At 45.7% G+C, this 18,497-nt stretch overlaps 1 protein-coding gene across 1 annotated transcript in view; it reads right to left on the bottom strand.

Moving 5' to 3' along the window:
• Positions 1-7,268: 7,268 nt before the first annotated feature.
• FAM20A (FAM20A golgi associated secretory pathway pseudokinase) overlaps positions 7,269-18,497 on the bottom strand; it is a gene marked incomplete in the record, with an annotated part of 54,879 nt that continues 43,650 nt past the window's right edge. Inside the window, 7 exon segments of the mRNA XM_014587157.1 lie at positions 7,269-7,897; positions 9,166-9,225; positions 9,728-9,809; positions 10,551-10,660; positions 11,630-11,810; positions 12,286-12,401; positions 13,415-13,507. Coding sequence (XP_014442643.1) covers positions 7,633-7,897; positions 9,166-9,225; positions 9,728-9,809; positions 10,551-10,660; positions 11,630-11,810; positions 12,286-12,401; positions 13,415-13,507 — 907 coding nt within the window.

Raw genomic sequence — 18,497 nt, 5'->3', positions numbered from 1 at the left:
CTGTTCATATTGAAAGTTGCTTTATTGCACCATTTTTAATTTGGAACATTAACTGAATGCTCGTACACAGTTAAATAAATAGAAAGAGTTCTGTGGAGACTTGGCTGTTACCGCTTCTCTTTGTGCAGCGTTAGATCAGCCTGGGCGGGGAGCGCTGTGCTTCTGGCGAGGGCAGACCCCAGCACAGACGTTTACTGCAGGGTAACACAGCAGTGCAGAGGTTTTAAGCGACATAATTTACCAGTTACGAGCATATTTAGACTGTGGCCAATACATGCTGTATTTCTTTATAGAATAAATGGTTTCTCAGTTAAGTTCTAAGGATTAGAAAAAAATGGATATAGAAAAATCTTAGTATAGTAGAAAAACATCTGTCTGTAATTAAACTAGTTGAGGATGGAAAAATGCCTATTTTTACTAATGATCAGATGGCTGTGATCAGTTTTTCCCCCCCGTTTTAATCAGAATTTCTCTTTACCAAGCTAATATGCCTGGTTTTATTTATGTCGTTATTCTTCCTCTCCAGTTTTGAAATCTTTATAGGTCTGGCCATTTATATATATATCTGCCCTTTAGGTTTCAAACTAAATTATAGATTGCAAATATTGAATTATGATTTAACTACATCTGCCTTAGCTTAGAACTTCTGATTACACTCTTGTTTATTCAGCTAGTGCCAAATATTGATCATCAGATGCTGAATTAAGAATAAAAATTTGAAATCTACATGCTCAGTGGTTAACTCAGAGCTTCTGGTTAATGTGTGTCCTTCAGTTGAGTCCACTATGGTCTCCTCCATTCATTAAACTGATTCCAGGAGATGACATTTGTTGAGAATAGATAGAGATAGAACAAATGTCAGAATAGGACAATGGAGGTGATACTATTAAAGGGAGGAACACCAGGGGGACAAAGTACAGTGTCAGGAATTTCCCCCACTAAATTCATTGGGGAATGAGATTTGGGAAGAATTTTTTTTTTTTACTTTCATTTAACTTTTTTCCCTCCTTTTAATGTTAACTATTGATGGAATTTCTGGTGGGTTGTGGGTGGGATACGGTGAAGCGCCTCACACAGGGTGGGCCATAGAGTGTCTGTGTTTCAGATTGGTTTTAAAGGCTGTCCTGCTGCAAGCCCTTCTGCTTTCTTATCTAGCATTTCTTTCTGTGGCAAACTTTTCTCTTTTTAAAGTAAACTTGTGTTCTGAGTCTTAAATGTATTTCAGTATTTTTCGGCCTTACGTGTTACATTATTCCAATGATACCCAGCAGTTTATTTTTATTGTTGTTATTTTTTTTAAACAAAGTATAGTTCTGTAATGTAGGCACTTTTATTTTCTTCGCGATTTATATATAACGTAGGGTTATATTTGGGAGTGACTGCAAGCATTTTTCCATCTGTGTGCAACTGGCTGTGATGAATCCCCTTTCTTACCTGTCCCAGGTAATTTAAATTGGTCATGGTAGGTTTTTTTTATAGATTGGAAAAGCATTTAGGTTGTTACTAAGTTTGGAGTATAAATCTGAGGAAGAGCTTCTATTACAGTTTAGTGTGAGATAGAAAGCACTTTGTTAGAAATTTTTTAATTTCTGAAATAATCAATATTAAATGAGTTTTCTGATCTGTACTTACCTTTGTGTCTAGGTAACCTTTTTATATTTTAAATATTAAAAATAAAAATTATGTTCTTATTAGCTTAAAGCTTGATTTGATCTTTGTTCAAATGCCAAAAATGTACTTAAGTGAGTTATTTAGAATGCCATAAAATCGCACAATTTCATATATGTATATAATCATGTTAATGTATATTTAGATACATATAATGCATTCTAAATGAGTTTTACTCCTAAATCATTTGGCTTGCTGTTTACTCCCTTTTGTAGTTTTTAATCTAAAAAATTTAAGATAAGTCTAAATTTAAAAATGGTCATATTAAAGCTCTATCTTTGTGCAATCTAAGTATATGTGGGAAATCACAATTGGCGTAAATTGTCTTAGTTAATATTCAGGGCTTTAGAAGTCATTATTTCTGGACTTGGTAAGTGAATTTATGAGACTTAATGCTCTAGAAAGTATAGATGGCCAAAGGACCATTTTGTATCGTTTCCTGGTTACCAGTCTGATTATACTATGTGTGCTAATATACTCTATTCTTTTTGTCATAGATTGTCTTAATGGTAGGTCAAGTAATAAAAAGAAATGAAATAATTTGAATTCTTAAATGAATCAGTTTTTCTTCCCTTTCCCTTTTTCTTGCCTTCTTCCTCCTCCTCCTTTCCTTCCCTGAAAAGTCTATTCTGGTTGGCAAGAATGAAATAAAGTGAACTGTAAGATCAGTGTTTTTAAAAAGTATGCTTATATTCAGTGCTTTCTTGTTTAGTTTGTCAAAGAATGGATTTCTCTTTTTTTTTTTTGCTATAGGGCACGTGCACTCGCTAGAAAGAGACAGAGAGATAGAAAGCGAGAAATTCCTCCCCCCCGGGGGGGATGGCCATACTGCAGTCCCTTCTCCTCTGTTTTCCTCTTGGGATCTTGGACATGCATGCACAGGTGCCTGGCGTGGATTTAAGCCACTGGGTCCAAGACTCGAACTGCAGTTTACTACATGGGAGTCCAACGACATAGCCATTATGCCAACTGCTGTTCCCAAAGAATGGATCTTAAAACCTGCTTAAAGGGTTGTGGAAATGTAGCAGATTCTTTATCCAGTCATGGAAGGAGAAGATTCAGTCAAAAGCCATAGATTTCATTTTTATTGAAGATAGATTGTTACTGTGGAATTTTACCAGATTTAATGGGAAAAGATTTCTGAATAGCATACTGTTGTTTAATATGTGCATTTGGCTGCATAGGGATGCTTTTAGATTTTGTATGTGTATGAAGCCTTATTTCTGAGAGTGAGGTGATTAAGTTGTACTCATTACATCCAGTGGCGTTAGAGATGGGTAGTATGCTTGAAGAATGTTCTTTAAGTTGCGCTGCTTTGTGATATAACACTTGGATCTTGTCCTGGTCAGTAATTCTTTCCCCCAGACCACTGCCATTGAGATGCCGTGTAACTAAAAAATTGTCCTGGGTTCATTGTCCTCGTTATGGTTTAATTCTCGCTCTACAACAGTGGCCTTTGTAGATTCGTTTTTTGATGACAAAAAGACATTTTAAAACTAACGTAGCATGATGTCAGTTTTTTCAATACTGCCATATCTCCAACCACAAAGTAATAGCTTTTTGTACCCTCGTTTAGGCCCTGGCAGTGCACTTTATTTTTTAAGTTTTCGCCATAGGGTGAGTGCACTCACCAGAGAGAGACAGTGAGAGGAAATCAACACACCCCCCTCCCCCCGGGCTGATGGCCACACCACAGTCCCTTCTTCACTCTACTTGGATTTGGAGCATGTATGCACATGCACCTGGCATGATTTTATTTTTTTCTTTTCCTTGTTTTTTAAATAGGTTTTTGCCTGAGGTTATGTGTGCTCACCCCAAAGAAAGAGACAATGAGACAGAAAGTGAGAAGTCACTCATTTTGTGATTGTGGGGATGGCCACACCACAATCCCTTCTCCATTCTTGCCCCAGGATCTTGGGGACACACACATAATTCCAGCATGAGTTTCAAGCCATCGGGTCTGGGTCAGCTACGTGAGAGTCCAGTGATGTAACCCATACCATCTGCTGGCCCCATCACCTGGCATGATTTTTCAAACTACTGGGTCTGGGACTCGAACATCAGTTGACCATATGGGAGACTAGTGACTTAACCACCATGCCACCTGCTGGCCTGCAATGGGCTAAAACAACATCAAGGAGCAATGGCTAGATAATCATTTAATGTCTTTCCAAAGAGATCATAGTAGCTACTAGTAAAGGCTAGAGCTGTATGAATTTAGAAAGGGGAATCTTTTTATTACTGCCATGGGATTTTTACATAGAAACCATCACTGTGTACAGATACACTTAAAATATGTGTCTTGACATAAGTTCAGAGCTGTGACTTCATCCTGACTCCACCTAAAATCAAAGAACCAAGGAGTATGATTTTTCATTTTGTGAAAGACAAGTTCTATCAAGTTTGCTTAAGTAGCATTGTGATTTTAAAAGTCTCCACTAGATGGAGAACTTATTGTCATTTTTGTTCATCTCAAATGAGTTAAAAGATGATCCTCGTTTATGTATTCTGTATTTGCAAAGTTGCCAACTTGCTGAAATTTATTTGTAATTCCAGAGTCAGTACTGGTGGATGTGAACACAGTGCTAAGAAATTTCAGTTGCCCAATGCACATGTTCCCAAGCTGAGGTCATATGAGGGCATGCTCAGCTCAGTAAGTGTCCTCTCAGGTCTTTTTAGTATTGCATCATTTGCATTTCTATGCTTTCTGTTGATGGTTTCATTATATAAAATTCCCCCCCATGGGTTGATGGCGAGTGTTCCTAAGTGCAAGAAGAAAATGCACATATTTCCAACATTTTGAAGACCCTTCCTTTTAGCTAAGCTTTGTTCAGATGTGAGTTTGGTGCTGCTGGCCCTAGTGCAATGTGAATGGATCAATAGTTTGTATTAAAGAAGGTTTCTTTAATATGCACACCACACATGGAAGAAGATTATGTATCGACTGGTTGACGCACTTGAACAGAAAGTCCCAGGAACCTTCACCCTGTAACTCAGGAGCGGTGGTTCTGCGTTCATCAGTTCCGTGTCTGTGGTAGCTTACTGAACCAGAAATTGCCATGAGCAGGAGAATTGACTATTTTTTGCTGTCTTCAAGCTCAGATTGTTCTTTTGACTTTCAGGAAGGCTAGAGTGGATTCTTCTACACCCCACCTTTCACCACGTCACATACTTTACAGTTCACTTTCATTCTTTTAGTTTGCCATGAGTAGTAACATGAACAGCTTTTGTGTAGAGTCAGAATTTTTATTTCATGGGAAGTTAAAAATGAACAAGTTGGAAGAACCTGATGGATCTAAGAATTGATTCTTTGATGGTAGTGTTGACAAATGATACTAGCCAAAGAATAATGGGATGTTAAAGGTAAGTGAGTAAGGTACATAGGTACTCTACAGATGCCGGTCAAATTCAACTCTATTTGGGTTTGTAAAGGATGGCAAAATTACTGTAGACTGTGAAAAACCAATCCATTGTAGAAGTGGCTGGGTTTGAGATAAAGCTGTAGCTTACCCTCTTGACCTGATTTAAAGTCCCAAACTGTTCTGTGCTATTCTTCGTATGTCTTTGCACAGGATTGGATGCCTGTGTGTTGACTCCTGTGTGCATAAAGTGCCTCATGCATGCTGAGACCTCAGTGAAGGGAGATACAGTTTCAGGGGCAATACTGTGCCAACCAGGGTGGGTCAGAGGTATCCATTGTTTGTCCCATCAGGGCTGGCTTTGGACTCAAGACACAAGTCTGGGATGGCATGTCTACAATACTTCTCGTACTCTTCAATGACAGCTCCTTTCTGCTCCCCTCACACTTGTAGTATTTGTGCCAGAATCTGATCTGATATAATCCATCCTTTTTACTTGTTGACCAACTGTAATCACTCCAAAGAATGAATGTGTTCCTGCCATTTGTATTTTCAGCCATCATGGGATTAGAAGTGAAGCCTTCTATTAAAGGCATTTCATATCTTTTTTTTTTTTTTGGAGAGGTTTTCACTATAGGGCACATGCGCTCGCCAGACAGAGAGAGACATAGAGACAGAAAGCGAGAAATCACCCCCCAGGGGGGATGGTCATGCTGCAATGCCTTCTCCTCCATTCTCCTCTCAGGATCTTGGGCACGCACGCACACGTGCCCGGCGTGAGTTTTAAGCCACCGGGTCTGGGACGCGAACCGCGGTCGACTACATGGGAGTCCAGTGACATAGCCATTACGCTAACTGCTGGTTCCCTATTAAAGGCATTTCAGATGTCAACAAGTCAGCAGGGAGAAGTCAGAGACAGGGGACCCCCTACTTTTCTTGATTTTAAGGAAGTCTTGAAAAACTGATTTAGTCTTTTTCAAGCCAGCAGCTGAGGGAAGCCCCCTATTCCTCTGTGGATGGGTGGGGGATAGTTCTGGGATTTGATGGCAGGAGGATTATGGTTAGGGACTGAAATAGCTCTGACTCTTTCTGCCTCTGCAGGCTCCCGTACCTGTTCCCTTGCTGTCTGTCTGGGAGACCTCCCTTGTTTCCCCATCAGCAGATGTCTTCTGTTGTTGATTGCTAATTTTGAGCTATTTGATGTTATTTCAGTTGATAGTTAATACCCTTCAGTATGAAATACCCCTGGTATTTTGAGCAGATCTTCCTCTTGTAATAGTAGTTCTGAAAAGTTACTCTAGGAAGTCATTAGGGATTATTGTATTCAGATTGGGCAGTGACTAGACTACAAGTAGAAAGTAGAAAGCCTTTTTTTTTTCTTTTTAATTTAAAGAATCATTTAACTTACTTTCTCTCTCTCTCTCTCTCTCTCTCTTCTTTCCTTTAATTTGACCAGAGAGGGACAGAGTGAAAGTGAGAAAGCAAGCTGCCAGGTCCGGGACTTGAACTGTGGTCGGCCATGTGGGAGTCCAGCGCCCTTAACCAACACACCACTGCCTGCCCCAGAAAGTGTAAAGTCTAATTTGAACCAGTTTGCTCAACACTTACAGACTTTTTAAAAAATATCTTTAAAGTTTGCTATAGAGTATGTATGCTTCTCGGAGAGGGCGGGGAGAGAGAGTGAAAAATCATCCCCTACGGGGGTTGACCACACCACAGCTTCCTTCTCCATTCTCCTTGGGATTTGGGGCACATGTATGCACATGTACCCAGCATCATTTTCAAGCTGCCTGGTCTGAGACTCGAGCTACGTAGTTGGCCATGTGGGGTCCAGCCGCCCTAATCTCCACACCACCTGCTGACCCATTGCAGACTTTTTAATTTTTTTAGAGGTTTTTGCTACAGGGCGTGTGCGCTCGCCAGACAGACAAAGAGAGACAGACAGACAGAAAGCGAGAAATCACCCCCCAGAGGGGATGGCCACACCACAATCCCTTCTCCATTCTCCTCTTGGGATCTTGGGCACGCACGCACACATGCCCGGCGTGAGTTTATGCCACCAGGTCCAGGACTCAAACCGTGTTCGACTACATGGGAGTCCAGCGACATAGCCATTACGCTAACTGGTGGCCCTCCCATTGCAGATTTTTAATCTGCTTTGATATGCCCAATTTTTTATATCTGGACCAGGATTTTTTTTTTTCTTGTAGCTACAGTAAGGATCTGGAGGACAGCTGGGTATCCACTCGATGTCCTTTTATTTGATCTGTTACAGTGAATACTCTCTCCTGGGGACAGGGCTTCCAAACCTCCACGCCAGACCCAAGTACAGATTGCTCAGTGAGTTCAGAAGGTAGTCCGTGGCCTTGATGGAGCCAGTGCTTTCGGGGAAAGTTGGAGTCAAGGCACTTCCCTATAAAAACAACGCACCAAGGAGTAAAGGTCATGTTCAGAAAATGCTTGCTGTTTCAGAAAAGGTTCCACCTCATTCCTGAGCTCCAGACTCGACCCCTTGCATTACCAGCTGGAGTGAGGAAGCCGTCCTCTGCACTTGGGAGGCTACTGCTGGCTCCAGTGCTTTCGGTGAAGTTGACTCTTCCCATCTTCAGTTTGTCAGGTTAACCTGGCCAGAGTCTGGGGCTGGTCTTTCTGCTGGGCCACTGGCGATGACACTCTGCTCCCCATGGGCCTCTATGCACCCCTCCACTGTCTGCAGGATGATGTGGAGCCTTCGGTCGAGGGCGAGGAGGTGGGGTTCTGTGAGGACGGGAGCAAGCTGGTCTCCTAGCAAGGACTCTCGCATCACGTCACTGAGCCTGTAGTCGGCCTGGGCCAGCAGCTGCAGGTGCAAAAGGGTTTTCTTTTTGATCCTGGAAAGGAAGTCACCGGAACCAAGTCAGCAAATGGAAAGCAGATAGCTCGTCTGAACTTCCTTCCCCACAAACAGCCGTGGCAGCTGTCCTTAGAGCCTTCTTCCCCAGTGTCGTCTTAAGCGTGTTTTAATGAAAATCAGATAAAAAGGGAGTGAATAGAAGATGACACCCAATATTTTGTAGTCCTTTGCCCAGTGATCTTTTGGTGTAGAGCCATTTATACTCTAATAATTGAAATGTAACACACAGATGCTGCGTCATAAGCATTTGCTCTGACATGGCTAAGGGAATCAAAATGGAAGTAACACTAGGGAGTTTTCAATGAGATTTGAAGCTCATGGGGCAAGTTTCTAGCAGGAGAAATGATGCCGTCTGCCACCTCACAAGCCTAGGTACTACCAGGCTTCACGTTGTTTCTTGCTAACTTGCACAATCTGTGCGTCAGATTCTAAAATCAGGGACAAAGTGGGAGTGGGACTAATCTTTAGGATTTTGATTTCATTTTAGGTGGGAATCTGCCTTGGACTCAGATGCATAAGCAGCTTAATTCTCCACTTTTGGTCACAAACAGCTGCTGCCTGTCCTGCTCAGGAGGGGGGAGGGGAGGCAGCAACGAGGGGAATGTGTTGAAATTAACCTGAAACGTTTAGGAGTATTCCTGCTCTGCTCTGAGCTTTCCAGTGGAAACAATGAGAGGGTTTTGCTAGGTGTGAATCACATATTTATAATTAGCTCTGGATACTGCAGCTGAGCAGGTGGACGGTTTTACAACCCAGGTTAAAACACCAGAGAAGTGTGGAAGTAGGTTGGGCATTCTCAAGGGAAATAATGGCCGGCCACAGGCTTTTGAGCCCCTTTCAATATGACATGGGTTTATGGGACTCTAATCAGGATTTTGCTTTGTTGGTGATCAGACAGTAATATTTATGAGCTTATATGAGTGCTGGGCAAAGCTGAGGTCTGATTAGTGATGCCAAAGACAGTTAGGCCCTGCGAAAGTAGGTGATTATCTGAGTGGGTTAAAGATTATAGTTGGTGATTGAAAGGTTTAAACGATTAGATTTTAGTTTATCTTATGCTGAAGGATGAGCACCTCTGAGAGGTTGCTGGGGGGAATTTGATATTTGTAGAAATGACGTAATTTGTGTCCTACCCACCCATGCCCTAAATCAGTGGACATTGATTCAGACCTTCAGAGCTTGGTTGCAAGCAGGGTGAAATGTCACAGCCGCTCCCTGCCCTTGTCAGCCCGTGTGCAAACTTACATGCAGCACTGGGAGAGAGGCGAGAGGATGGAGAGTTCGTCGTGGGAGTGTCGTCCAAACCTACGAGGAGAAACAGGCTCTCATGGGACCAGGTGGCATCTCGTGCACCCTCTTGATGCTTTCTCTCCTCTCTACCGTTTTGAATCAGCGGTCGGAGGTGAAATGCCAGCAATCATGGCAGCTGCCTCTGCAGCCCTGCTCGGTCTGTCACTGTCCAAAGCCTCTGTTCAAAGATGTCCAAATCAAGTAACTTTCTTCTTCCCTCCTTTTTCTTTTTTCCCCCCAACTACAGAGGGCCAGCCGTGGAGGACAAGCCTTGTTCTCTGCCCCAGGAATGTACCATCTAGTAACAAAATTACAGAAAACCTCAGCCTGTTTTGTTAGATAGCACACGTGTAGCTTCAGGCTGGAGAACAGAGTGGTGCTTAGCAAAGAGCAAGAGAGAGGAAGTGAGAAAAGTAGGTCGAGGAGTCGGGGCATGACGGGATCTGTGCTCCCTGAGCGGCTGTAGAGGGCCATGGCTGGGGCAGGGGTGCGTCGGGACTCCCGTGATAGCACTCACCCTCTCGCATTGTCAAGATGAATGAGGAACCCATCATCCCCAAATTTGGTGAACATCTCATAATGGTGACGGTCCATGTTTCCTGTAAAGGAGAAGTCAGAGCAGGGCTGGAGATGGAGGCCTGTTAGTTCAGTCAAAGCTGTCGTTTCCCCAGGGGCTTCTTGAGTCAGAGAGGGAAGCTCAAGTAAACCCCAAAAAGATGGTGTTCAGATGTAAGGCTTTCACCCGACCCCAGCTCCCAGCCCCCAGCCCCGGCCAGGGCTTCTGAAGCACAGGACGTGCCTCGCGCTCCTTTCTCTTGGCGTTGGCTGTTCTTAGCCAGGGGCCCTCAAGGAGGCCCAGGGCCTGGCTGGAGTAAACCGACGCCAGCCACTTCCTCCAGGGGATGGTAGTGAGTGTGTGGCTGACTCAGACCCAGTGCGTGCGTGATGGCACCTCGGCGCTGCTCTCCTCCCCAGCCTTGCCTGGTCTCCCTGGAAGACTGCAGGAGGAATTCCTAGTCTCCAGCCTCACAGTGGTTATGCATGTCCTCATCTTCCTACCTGGGCTCCCCTTACCAGATGAAGGGGTCACATAGCTTCAGATCCGTGGCCCACTTGGGCCCAGTGGCCTGATGGTAGGGTGCTGTGGTAGCCCCTTCCACTGGCCCCTGCCCTTTGAAGAGAGGGCTAAGTCGGTCATCTTGCCTCTCCGCCCCTTCTGAGGCTGTGGGAGGTGCAGGGCTGTCTGGCCTCCTGAGCCAGGCTGCAGAGTTTGGCCCAGCACCACAGCAGTCCCAGCCAAACAGGGAAGCCTGTGGCCCGCTGCCCAAGTGTAGGCCTACCAATTAAGAAGTCGAAGATGGCCATGTCGATGATGTTGAGGAGCCGGTTGCTGCTGTCATACGGGTAGATCTGCTTCACTGTGTCACAGTACAGGGGATTGAGCTCCCACCTGGGGGTGAGAAGAAGTCCTGGGGCTGGAAAAGCCAAGATGGCAAGGTGTCGCGGCCAGCCACCCCACATCCCTGCCTCCCTGATCATGCCCTGGCTGGGGCATCTTAGCATGCCCCCCGGGAGCTGGGTACATTCAGGAAGACCCGGGCAGGGAGGGACACATGGGGAGGAGGTTCTGGGACTTTTCTGCTGGGCACTGAACTGATGGTTAAAATCCCTCATACCATGGGGAGGTAGGGAGCAGGGTACATAGAGGCCAGGGCCCTCCTCACCTGCTGCTCGCCCAGCCGCGTGGCTCTTGTGCCACTCGCAGTCCCTCCCACGGGCCACTGTCATTGTGCTTTCACACGTGTTCTGCCTATGCTGTCCCTAGTGTCCCCTTTTATCTGGTGGGCTGTCCCTCTGCCTTCGTGAGTCCCCTAGGGCCTGTCACATCCTCCAGAAAGTCTTCCCTGGTTACCTCTTTCACCATGACTGTGCGGGCTGCCTGGTGGACCTCATTAGTCAGCTAATACGAGCACCTGCCACATGCCAGGCGGCACGCCAGGCTCTGGGGATGCAGGAGCGAGGACCTTGGCCTCGAGTCTTGCTCAAGGGAACCAGGTGTCCCTCCATGGCTCCCCGAGCATGTCTGTCACAGAAGCATCACACTGCGTTTCCGTCATCTAGCCACTTGTCCATCTGCCCATTAGACCAAGGAGCTTCTCAAGGGGACAGCCTGTGTCTTATTTCTGTATCCTCTAGCACCTAGTGTTGGGTACACAGTGGGCTCTTTATAACAGAAAGAATGAACTAAAGGGAGAGAATGACCCAGGCCTAGCTTGTCCCAAGATTGATATGAAAGAATTGAGGCAGCTTGTGGGGTTTAAAAGCCAGGCCAGTCACAGGTCCTTGGTGTAGGGGCCGTGGCCACTCGGACTGAACTGCAAGGTTGCGGGTGTGGCCTCATGGCCAGGGGCCAACTCACTCCTCTTTTCCTGCCAGCGAGTAGGAGCGAATCCAGGGGTTGGGCACAGACAGCCTGGGGGCCAGGTTGAGCGAGGGCAGGAAGGCGGAGAGGGAGCCTTCCAGCAAGTGTGGGTTGCCACAGACAGCGTACTCGGTCTTGCACATGTACGGACACTTGGCGAAGAAGCACACGTTGCTGGCTGGAGGGAGTGAGAGAGGGAGGGACAGAGGAGGCCGTGTGTGAGAGGAGGGCTTTGGAGGCATGCCTCGCTTGAGAAGGGGCAGAAGAGAAAGGAGACCTTGCCTTTCCAGCTGCAGGGCTGGTGAGTGCTATGAAACAGCATCTGGGGCACCAATTTTCAAATGTGTCAGCACAGAGAAAGGGTGGGGCCTGGCCTCCCTGCACCCTGTCCCAGTTACCCCTGGGTGGGTGACCTCGGTTCCAGGGAAGCCAGTGTTGTAGGTTCAGTGCCCCACAGGCCATCAGGCATGTCACATAACCTTTTCCCACCCCCGGTTCACCTTGTGTTATGCTCAAGCCACCCAGGGTGAGAGTGCCCAGCGACAGTGGAGACAGACGGCGCTATCAGCAGGGGCCAGGCCACTGCCTGACATGATGGGCACGCTGGCTCACCATGCACTGAGACCCAGAACATCTCTCCAGCTGGCCCTTACCTGGGGACACAAAGAAAACACTCTGCAGGATTTCATTCTTGGTGACCTCTAGGATTTCCTTGGTGACATTCACTAGCCTCCCCACTGTTGGGGGCACCCGTCGAAAGTCCAGAATTCTGAAAGAGAAGGAGCCCTGTTTGGATGGCGGGATATGGGGGGCCTGGGGAGGACAGCTCCGGACCCCGGCCTGTGCACGTTAGAAGCTGGCTGGGCTCCAGCGGGGAGGTTGGGCAGTGCTGAGCTGAGAGGGCTTGGGGCCAGGCGGGTGTAACGGGGTGAAGGACTGGAAAGGAACCCTTATTTCATCACACCTCCATTCCTGCCACCCCAGCTGTACTCTTGGTCAGTGCTTCTCAGACTGGAACGTGCACACGTGTCACCTGGTATACTGGTCAAGTGCAGGTTCACACTGAGGGGGTCACCGCGAGGCTGAGATTCTTCACATCTAAGAAGCTCCTGGGTGGAGCCCATAGACCACACTTTGCGTAGCAACAACTGAGAGTTGAGGGATGTGCTGCCCCTCCTAGTGGCATTACCATAGACTCCTGGGATGCATGGAGTGGGCACATGCCTCTCATTTTCAGATCAGGAAGCTGGAGCCAAGAGCAATCTCACCCCCAAGGTGGCAGCCCGAGCAGTGTTCCAGGGTTAGCTCTCTTTAAAAGTTATTCTCTCTCCTTTTTTTTTTTTTTTTAGAGATTTTTGCTATAGGGTGTGCACACTTACCGGAGAGACAGAGAGACGGAAAGCGAGAAATCACCTCCCCCAGGGGAAGTGGCCACGCCACAATCCCTTCTCCAGTCTCCTCTTGGGATTGTGGGCATGCACGCACACGTGCCCAGCGTGAGTTTTAAACCGCCTGATCTAGAACTCGAACTACAGTTGACTACATGGGAGTATAGAAACCATTACGCCCTCTGCTGGCCCCAGAACTTATTCTTTTCCTGACATTAGATGATGTGGTGCTTTCAATCCATGGGGTTGGAGGAGGTGGTGGGTTCAAGGGGCTCACACTGAGATATAAAGACAGTAAAAAGCCAGAAGGAAAAAAATGCCGGAACTTCCACCTGAAGATCTTTCTGGTGCCCCCTCCCAGGGACTGGCTCCTCCAGCGGGGGCCAGCTCCTACCTGTCCAGATGGAAGGCGGCGATCTCAGCATTGTGTCTCTGAAAGTCGATGAAATAGAAGAAGTCCGCGGGCGTCTCTTCATCTCGCTGCTGTCTGGAAGGAAGGAAGGAATCATGCCCTGGACTCAGACTTCAGTGATGAGCCTGCGGAGAGCTGGTATGCACGAACAGTGAGAGGAAAACCACGCTCTCAGGCTTCCTACATGCAGACCATGAACGGGCACCTCGGGACCAGCCCGAGGCTCCCTTGGCTTAGGAGAAGACATGCAAAGTAGGAGGAGCTAGGTTTTCTATAAATCATTGTCTCTCGGCGCCACCAGCACCAACTCTCCTGCTTAAGGACCTTTGGTGACAGTAGCTAATTCTTTAAAAGTTCAGCAGTTGGAGGGGAAGAAAGACACAAATTCTGCAGATGTAAACAGAAGAGAGAAAAGTTAGCAGAACCCGAGGTCACAGAGACCCCGATACCCAAGGACTAAACAAGGTGGGTGTGAACCAGGACTCGGCCATGGAAAGTGCCCTAGAGATGCAACATAGTGTGACAGGTTTGAAGAACAGGGAAGCTCTGGGCTTTAGGGAGATGTGGGAGCATTACATGAGACCATCTCCTCTGAGAAACTCCACTGGGTCATGAGACTAGATCCAACCAGAGGGCCGGGGGAGGCTGGTGCAGAGGGTATCAATTCAAACGCGTTTAACACCTAATGGGTTTCTGAAAAGCGCCAGCCTGCCTGAGTGTGGTGGGGCCAGCTGGGTGTGCACACTCAGGAAAGGGCCTTCTAATCATTAAGGGCATTGTGGTGTGATTACTGGCCTCAGGGTTGGCTTTGGTCGACACTAATAAATGTGGAAGAATGATGATCTTTGAATAATTTTATAATCTTGTGTGGCTCTGTGAGGAAAAGGGCTGCAAAAGCAATGTGAATGAAAATACACGTACTGCTGTGGAAAGCTGTAAATAAACAGCACTGGCAGTTGAAAGAGTGATGTGCATGTTGCCGAAAAAACACAAGCCAGAGCTGGAAACCACAGGGAGGCACTGCCAAAAGTAGAGATTCTATTTTAAAAGGTGCAGCCGCATTTACTGCCCCACCCTCCATACTTAGTCCCCACCCACTTCTCATTAGCATCACTGAACATCAGTCTCCCACACACCCTTCTTTAATTCTTGAACTCCACCCATGGAAAAAATATACTCTCTCAAATGCCTTTTAGGATTTTCTAAAACATCATTAACTCATGTTTGTGTGAGATAGTAACTTCAAATTAGAAAATTGTTTCTGCTTTGTACCAATGTTTCTTACATTTTAAGAGACACGAAGGCATTTCTCATTGTACATTGTATTAGATTACATTTTAAAAATATAATCTTTCATTACGCTCATAATTATTCAAAGATACATTTCATAGGTGCCTGTATTTGTGAGAGATGAGAGAGAGGGCACCTGGGCAGGGTGTGGTCACCCTGCAGTGCCCTTTTCTCTATTTCTCCATGGTATCAGGATTTTGCACACACGCATGTGCCTTGCGTGTTACTCAAGTTGCCAGATTTGGGATTCAAACAGTGGTCAGTTGTGTGGTATCCGGCTCCCTAGGCACAGTGCTTAACCACTGCACTATGGAGCTGAACTTCCAAAGGTAACTTTCTATTTTCCCTCTTTTGTAAGGAAAGAAAATACACTATTTGTTTTAAATTCTTGATAGCAAGGAAAGACAAACAAACAAAAAACCAAAATGCTTTGAGTTTTCAAGAAATATTTTTGTAAAGGATTATTTATATAACTTTTAAAACATTATTATTATTGTTGTTGTTATTGTTAAATTTGCTACAGGGCATGTGCACTCCACAAGAGAGAGAAAACGAGAGAAAAGCAAGAGAGAAAGTGAAAAAGCAAGCCACCAGGTCTGGGACTCAAACTGCAGTTGGCCATTTGGAAGTCCAGTGTCTTAACCACCATGCCACCTGCTGACCCAATAAATAAATTCTTAAATGATGGTATAATTGATTTGGGACTAAATTCATAAAAATGTAGACTAAACTTTGGGTTATAGCCTAAGAATAGGCAAAAAATGCTCTTATTGCTGAATGTTTAAAACTTTTGTAATATATTCGGGAGAAAAAAAACTTGATTAGTTTGAACAATTTTTGTATTTGCTTCTATGTGATCAGGCAGAATAAAGATTTTAGGCTGTCGCTTATTTTTTTGCAAAAGAAACACTTCAGGTTCAAACAGCTTTTTTTGTTCCTACTCATGGAAATTGAAGGTGGAGCTCATCCACTTCATTTTAGCTTCCAGTTTTTAAAAATTAGGGACATCTTTTTACATTTTTAAAAATTAATTCCATTTATTGTTATTATTATTTTAAAATTTTCTATAGGGGCACATGTGTTCACCAGCAAGAGAGAGTGAGAAAGTGAGAAAGCAAGTTGCCAAGTCTGGGACTTGAACTGCTGTCGGCCATGTGGGAGTCTAGCACCTCAACCACACCACTTGCTGGTGCCCCAAATTAGAGACATCTTAATGTGCCGTGTAAGAATTTTGCTCAGGGGACCAGCAGATGGCGTAATGGTTATGTCACTGGACTCTCACAAAGTCAACTGCAGTTCGAGTCCTGGTGACTTCAAACTCATGCTGGGCTTGTGTGTGTGTGCATGCCCAAAATCCCTAGAGGATTTTGCTCATTTCGCTAACAACGTCCCCGTTTCTCCATCAGCGTTCCTTCTGTCACCTCTCTCTTAATTGGCGCTCTCCTACGAGTGCATGTTAAACGTGCATGACTCCTAACGATACTTTAAAGCTCTAACAGCCAGAGTCTCGCTGGCTGCACATGTGCTGAGCCTAGCGTCACTGGAGTCGCGTGCGTGCTTGCGGAACCTCTGCTAATTGCCACGTGTGCTCACTGCTCTAGCTCTCGTTTCAAAGGAACACTATTTATTTTTAGTGCTCTATGTGCCTGAATATACAATGAGATCTCTCCCAAGGATGTCCTTCAGAAGAGTCTCTCTATATTCAAGTCCTTGCTTAGATTGTCAAGTGACAGGCCTCCTTCCAGTGATTTTATATTGATTGGGGCTGATTCCTTACCCTGAAATGACTTTACTCTGTGCTGGTTTTATTGTTTGATGAAACTGGTTCAAACAGGTTATTGCTGGTCAATATTTCTAAATCTATACGTCGTTTCATAGGATGGAACTTTTAAATCAATAAGGTAAATGTAAGCAGACATTTGGTTGTTTCATGAACATCTCTGAAAGATTATATATTGAAACTGACCAAACGGCTCGTTTTTGGGATTTTTACACAGGAAAAATGGGGGATCTCCTTTAATAACAGTCACGCTCCAGATCATCTGGGCCTTCAGATCACAAGGGTCACCCTAGAGCAGGTTCACTTGATTCCCTGACGGTGGGGTTTTTAAAGTTCCCCAAGTGAGGGAGCAGCAGTTAGCGTAATGACTGTGTCGCTGGACTCCCATGTAGTCGACTGCGGTTCATGTCCCGGACCCGGTGGCTTAAAACTCATGCTGGGCGTGTGTGCGTGCATGCCCAAGATCCTGAGAGGAGAATGGAGAAGGGATTGCGGCATGGACATCCCCTCTGGGGGGTGATGTTTCGCTTTCTCTCTCTCTGTCTCTCTCTGTCTGTCTGGTGAGCGCATGCGCCCTATAGCAAAAACCTCTCCAAAAAAAGAAAAACACAAGTTCCCCAAGTGAATCTGACATGCAGCTGATCTTCTAATCAGATCCCACTGGGAGAGAGTGCATTCTGGAGGGAACCATGACTTGGGTAATGGAGTCCCTGTTAGGGCCATATTCTCTGATGCAAGTGGTCTCCAGGAAGAACATTCCCCCGAGTTACTGGGGCCCTACTGTGGGGACCCCCCCCCCCCACCTGTGGGCTGCAGAACCTTTGGGAGCCTGGAACCCACACGTGTGCCCACTTCTATCCATAGATCGAATGCCTGTTTGCACTCCTGTACGTGTTCTGCAAAGTTCTAAAGAACTTTATGAGTAAAACATAAACGAATGTAGTTGACATGCTAGGAGGCTATCTTCATTGTCTAGTTTTTCAATGGAAACAAGTATTGTCATGTAGAGGCCTGTAATGTCAAAGAGATAATGCTAGTCCTGGAGGAAAAAAAAAGGGGGGATCAATGACAGTGGTGGAGTTGAATTTAGTGACCCAGCTGCATGGGATTGATTCCTGGGTCCACCGTGCTAGCTGGGGATGGGAGTGAGTTGGCTTCCTGCAGCCTCAGTGTTTGCATCGATAAATCTGACAATGAGTACCTGGCTCATGAGGTTGTTGATGACCCAAAGACACAATTTTATTTGTAGTGTAGATGCTAGCATGGGGCTGGTAAAGATTGGCTTTTACTATTTATTGTTATTATTGTTATTGTTACTTACTATTGAGGTAGGAGTTGGTCTTGGGATGTATTGTTAGGGTAGAAGGCCCAAGATGGAGACACAGTAAGCTTTACCCAAGATGGAGTCATAGTGGCTAAGTTTTCACTAAAGAGCTGGCTACATTAGAGATGAAAAAACCTGTAGCTAAGTGCAACTGTTTCTATTTACTGACTACATTCTAACAAGAAGTATAGATCAATATGGTTTGCTGACTCTCCAAAGAATGGGGAAATAAATCATCCAGATGGGCCCAGCAGGTGGCATAGTGGTTACGGTGCTGGACTCTCACAGGGTTGACCATGGTCTGAGTCCTGAACCAGGTGGCACGAGTGAGTGCATGCCCCGAATCTCAGGAGGAGAAGGGATATGGCATGGCTGTCACTCTTGGGAGTGATTTCTCTCTCACTTTTCCTCTCACTGCCTCTCTTTGGTAAGTGCATGTGTCCTATAGCAAAAACCTTAAAAAAAAAATCACCCAGACTGCTGCGTAACTATTTTCTGAACCTCACTTCCTTAGAGAACCAGCCTGTTGATGTTAGATAAACACCCCTCGCTTCAGCTCCTCTTTGGCAGCCCTTTTCTGGACCGCTCCCTGCTTTTGGAGCTTTGCTCTCCTTCAGTAATCATTGTTTTGCTGCTTCTCCATTTGCCAGCATCTCCGATTCTTCCTGAGT

The sequence above is a fragment of the Tupaia chinensis genome, unplaced genomic scaffold, assembly GCF_000334495.1.
Source record: "Tupaia chinensis unplaced genomic scaffold, TupChi_1.0 Scaffold000187_1, whole genome shotgun sequence".
Lineage (NCBI taxonomy): Eukaryota > Metazoa > Chordata > Mammalia > Scandentia > Tupaiidae > Tupaia > Tupaia belangeri.
This window is presented reverse-complemented; position numbering and strand designations above follow the sequence as displayed.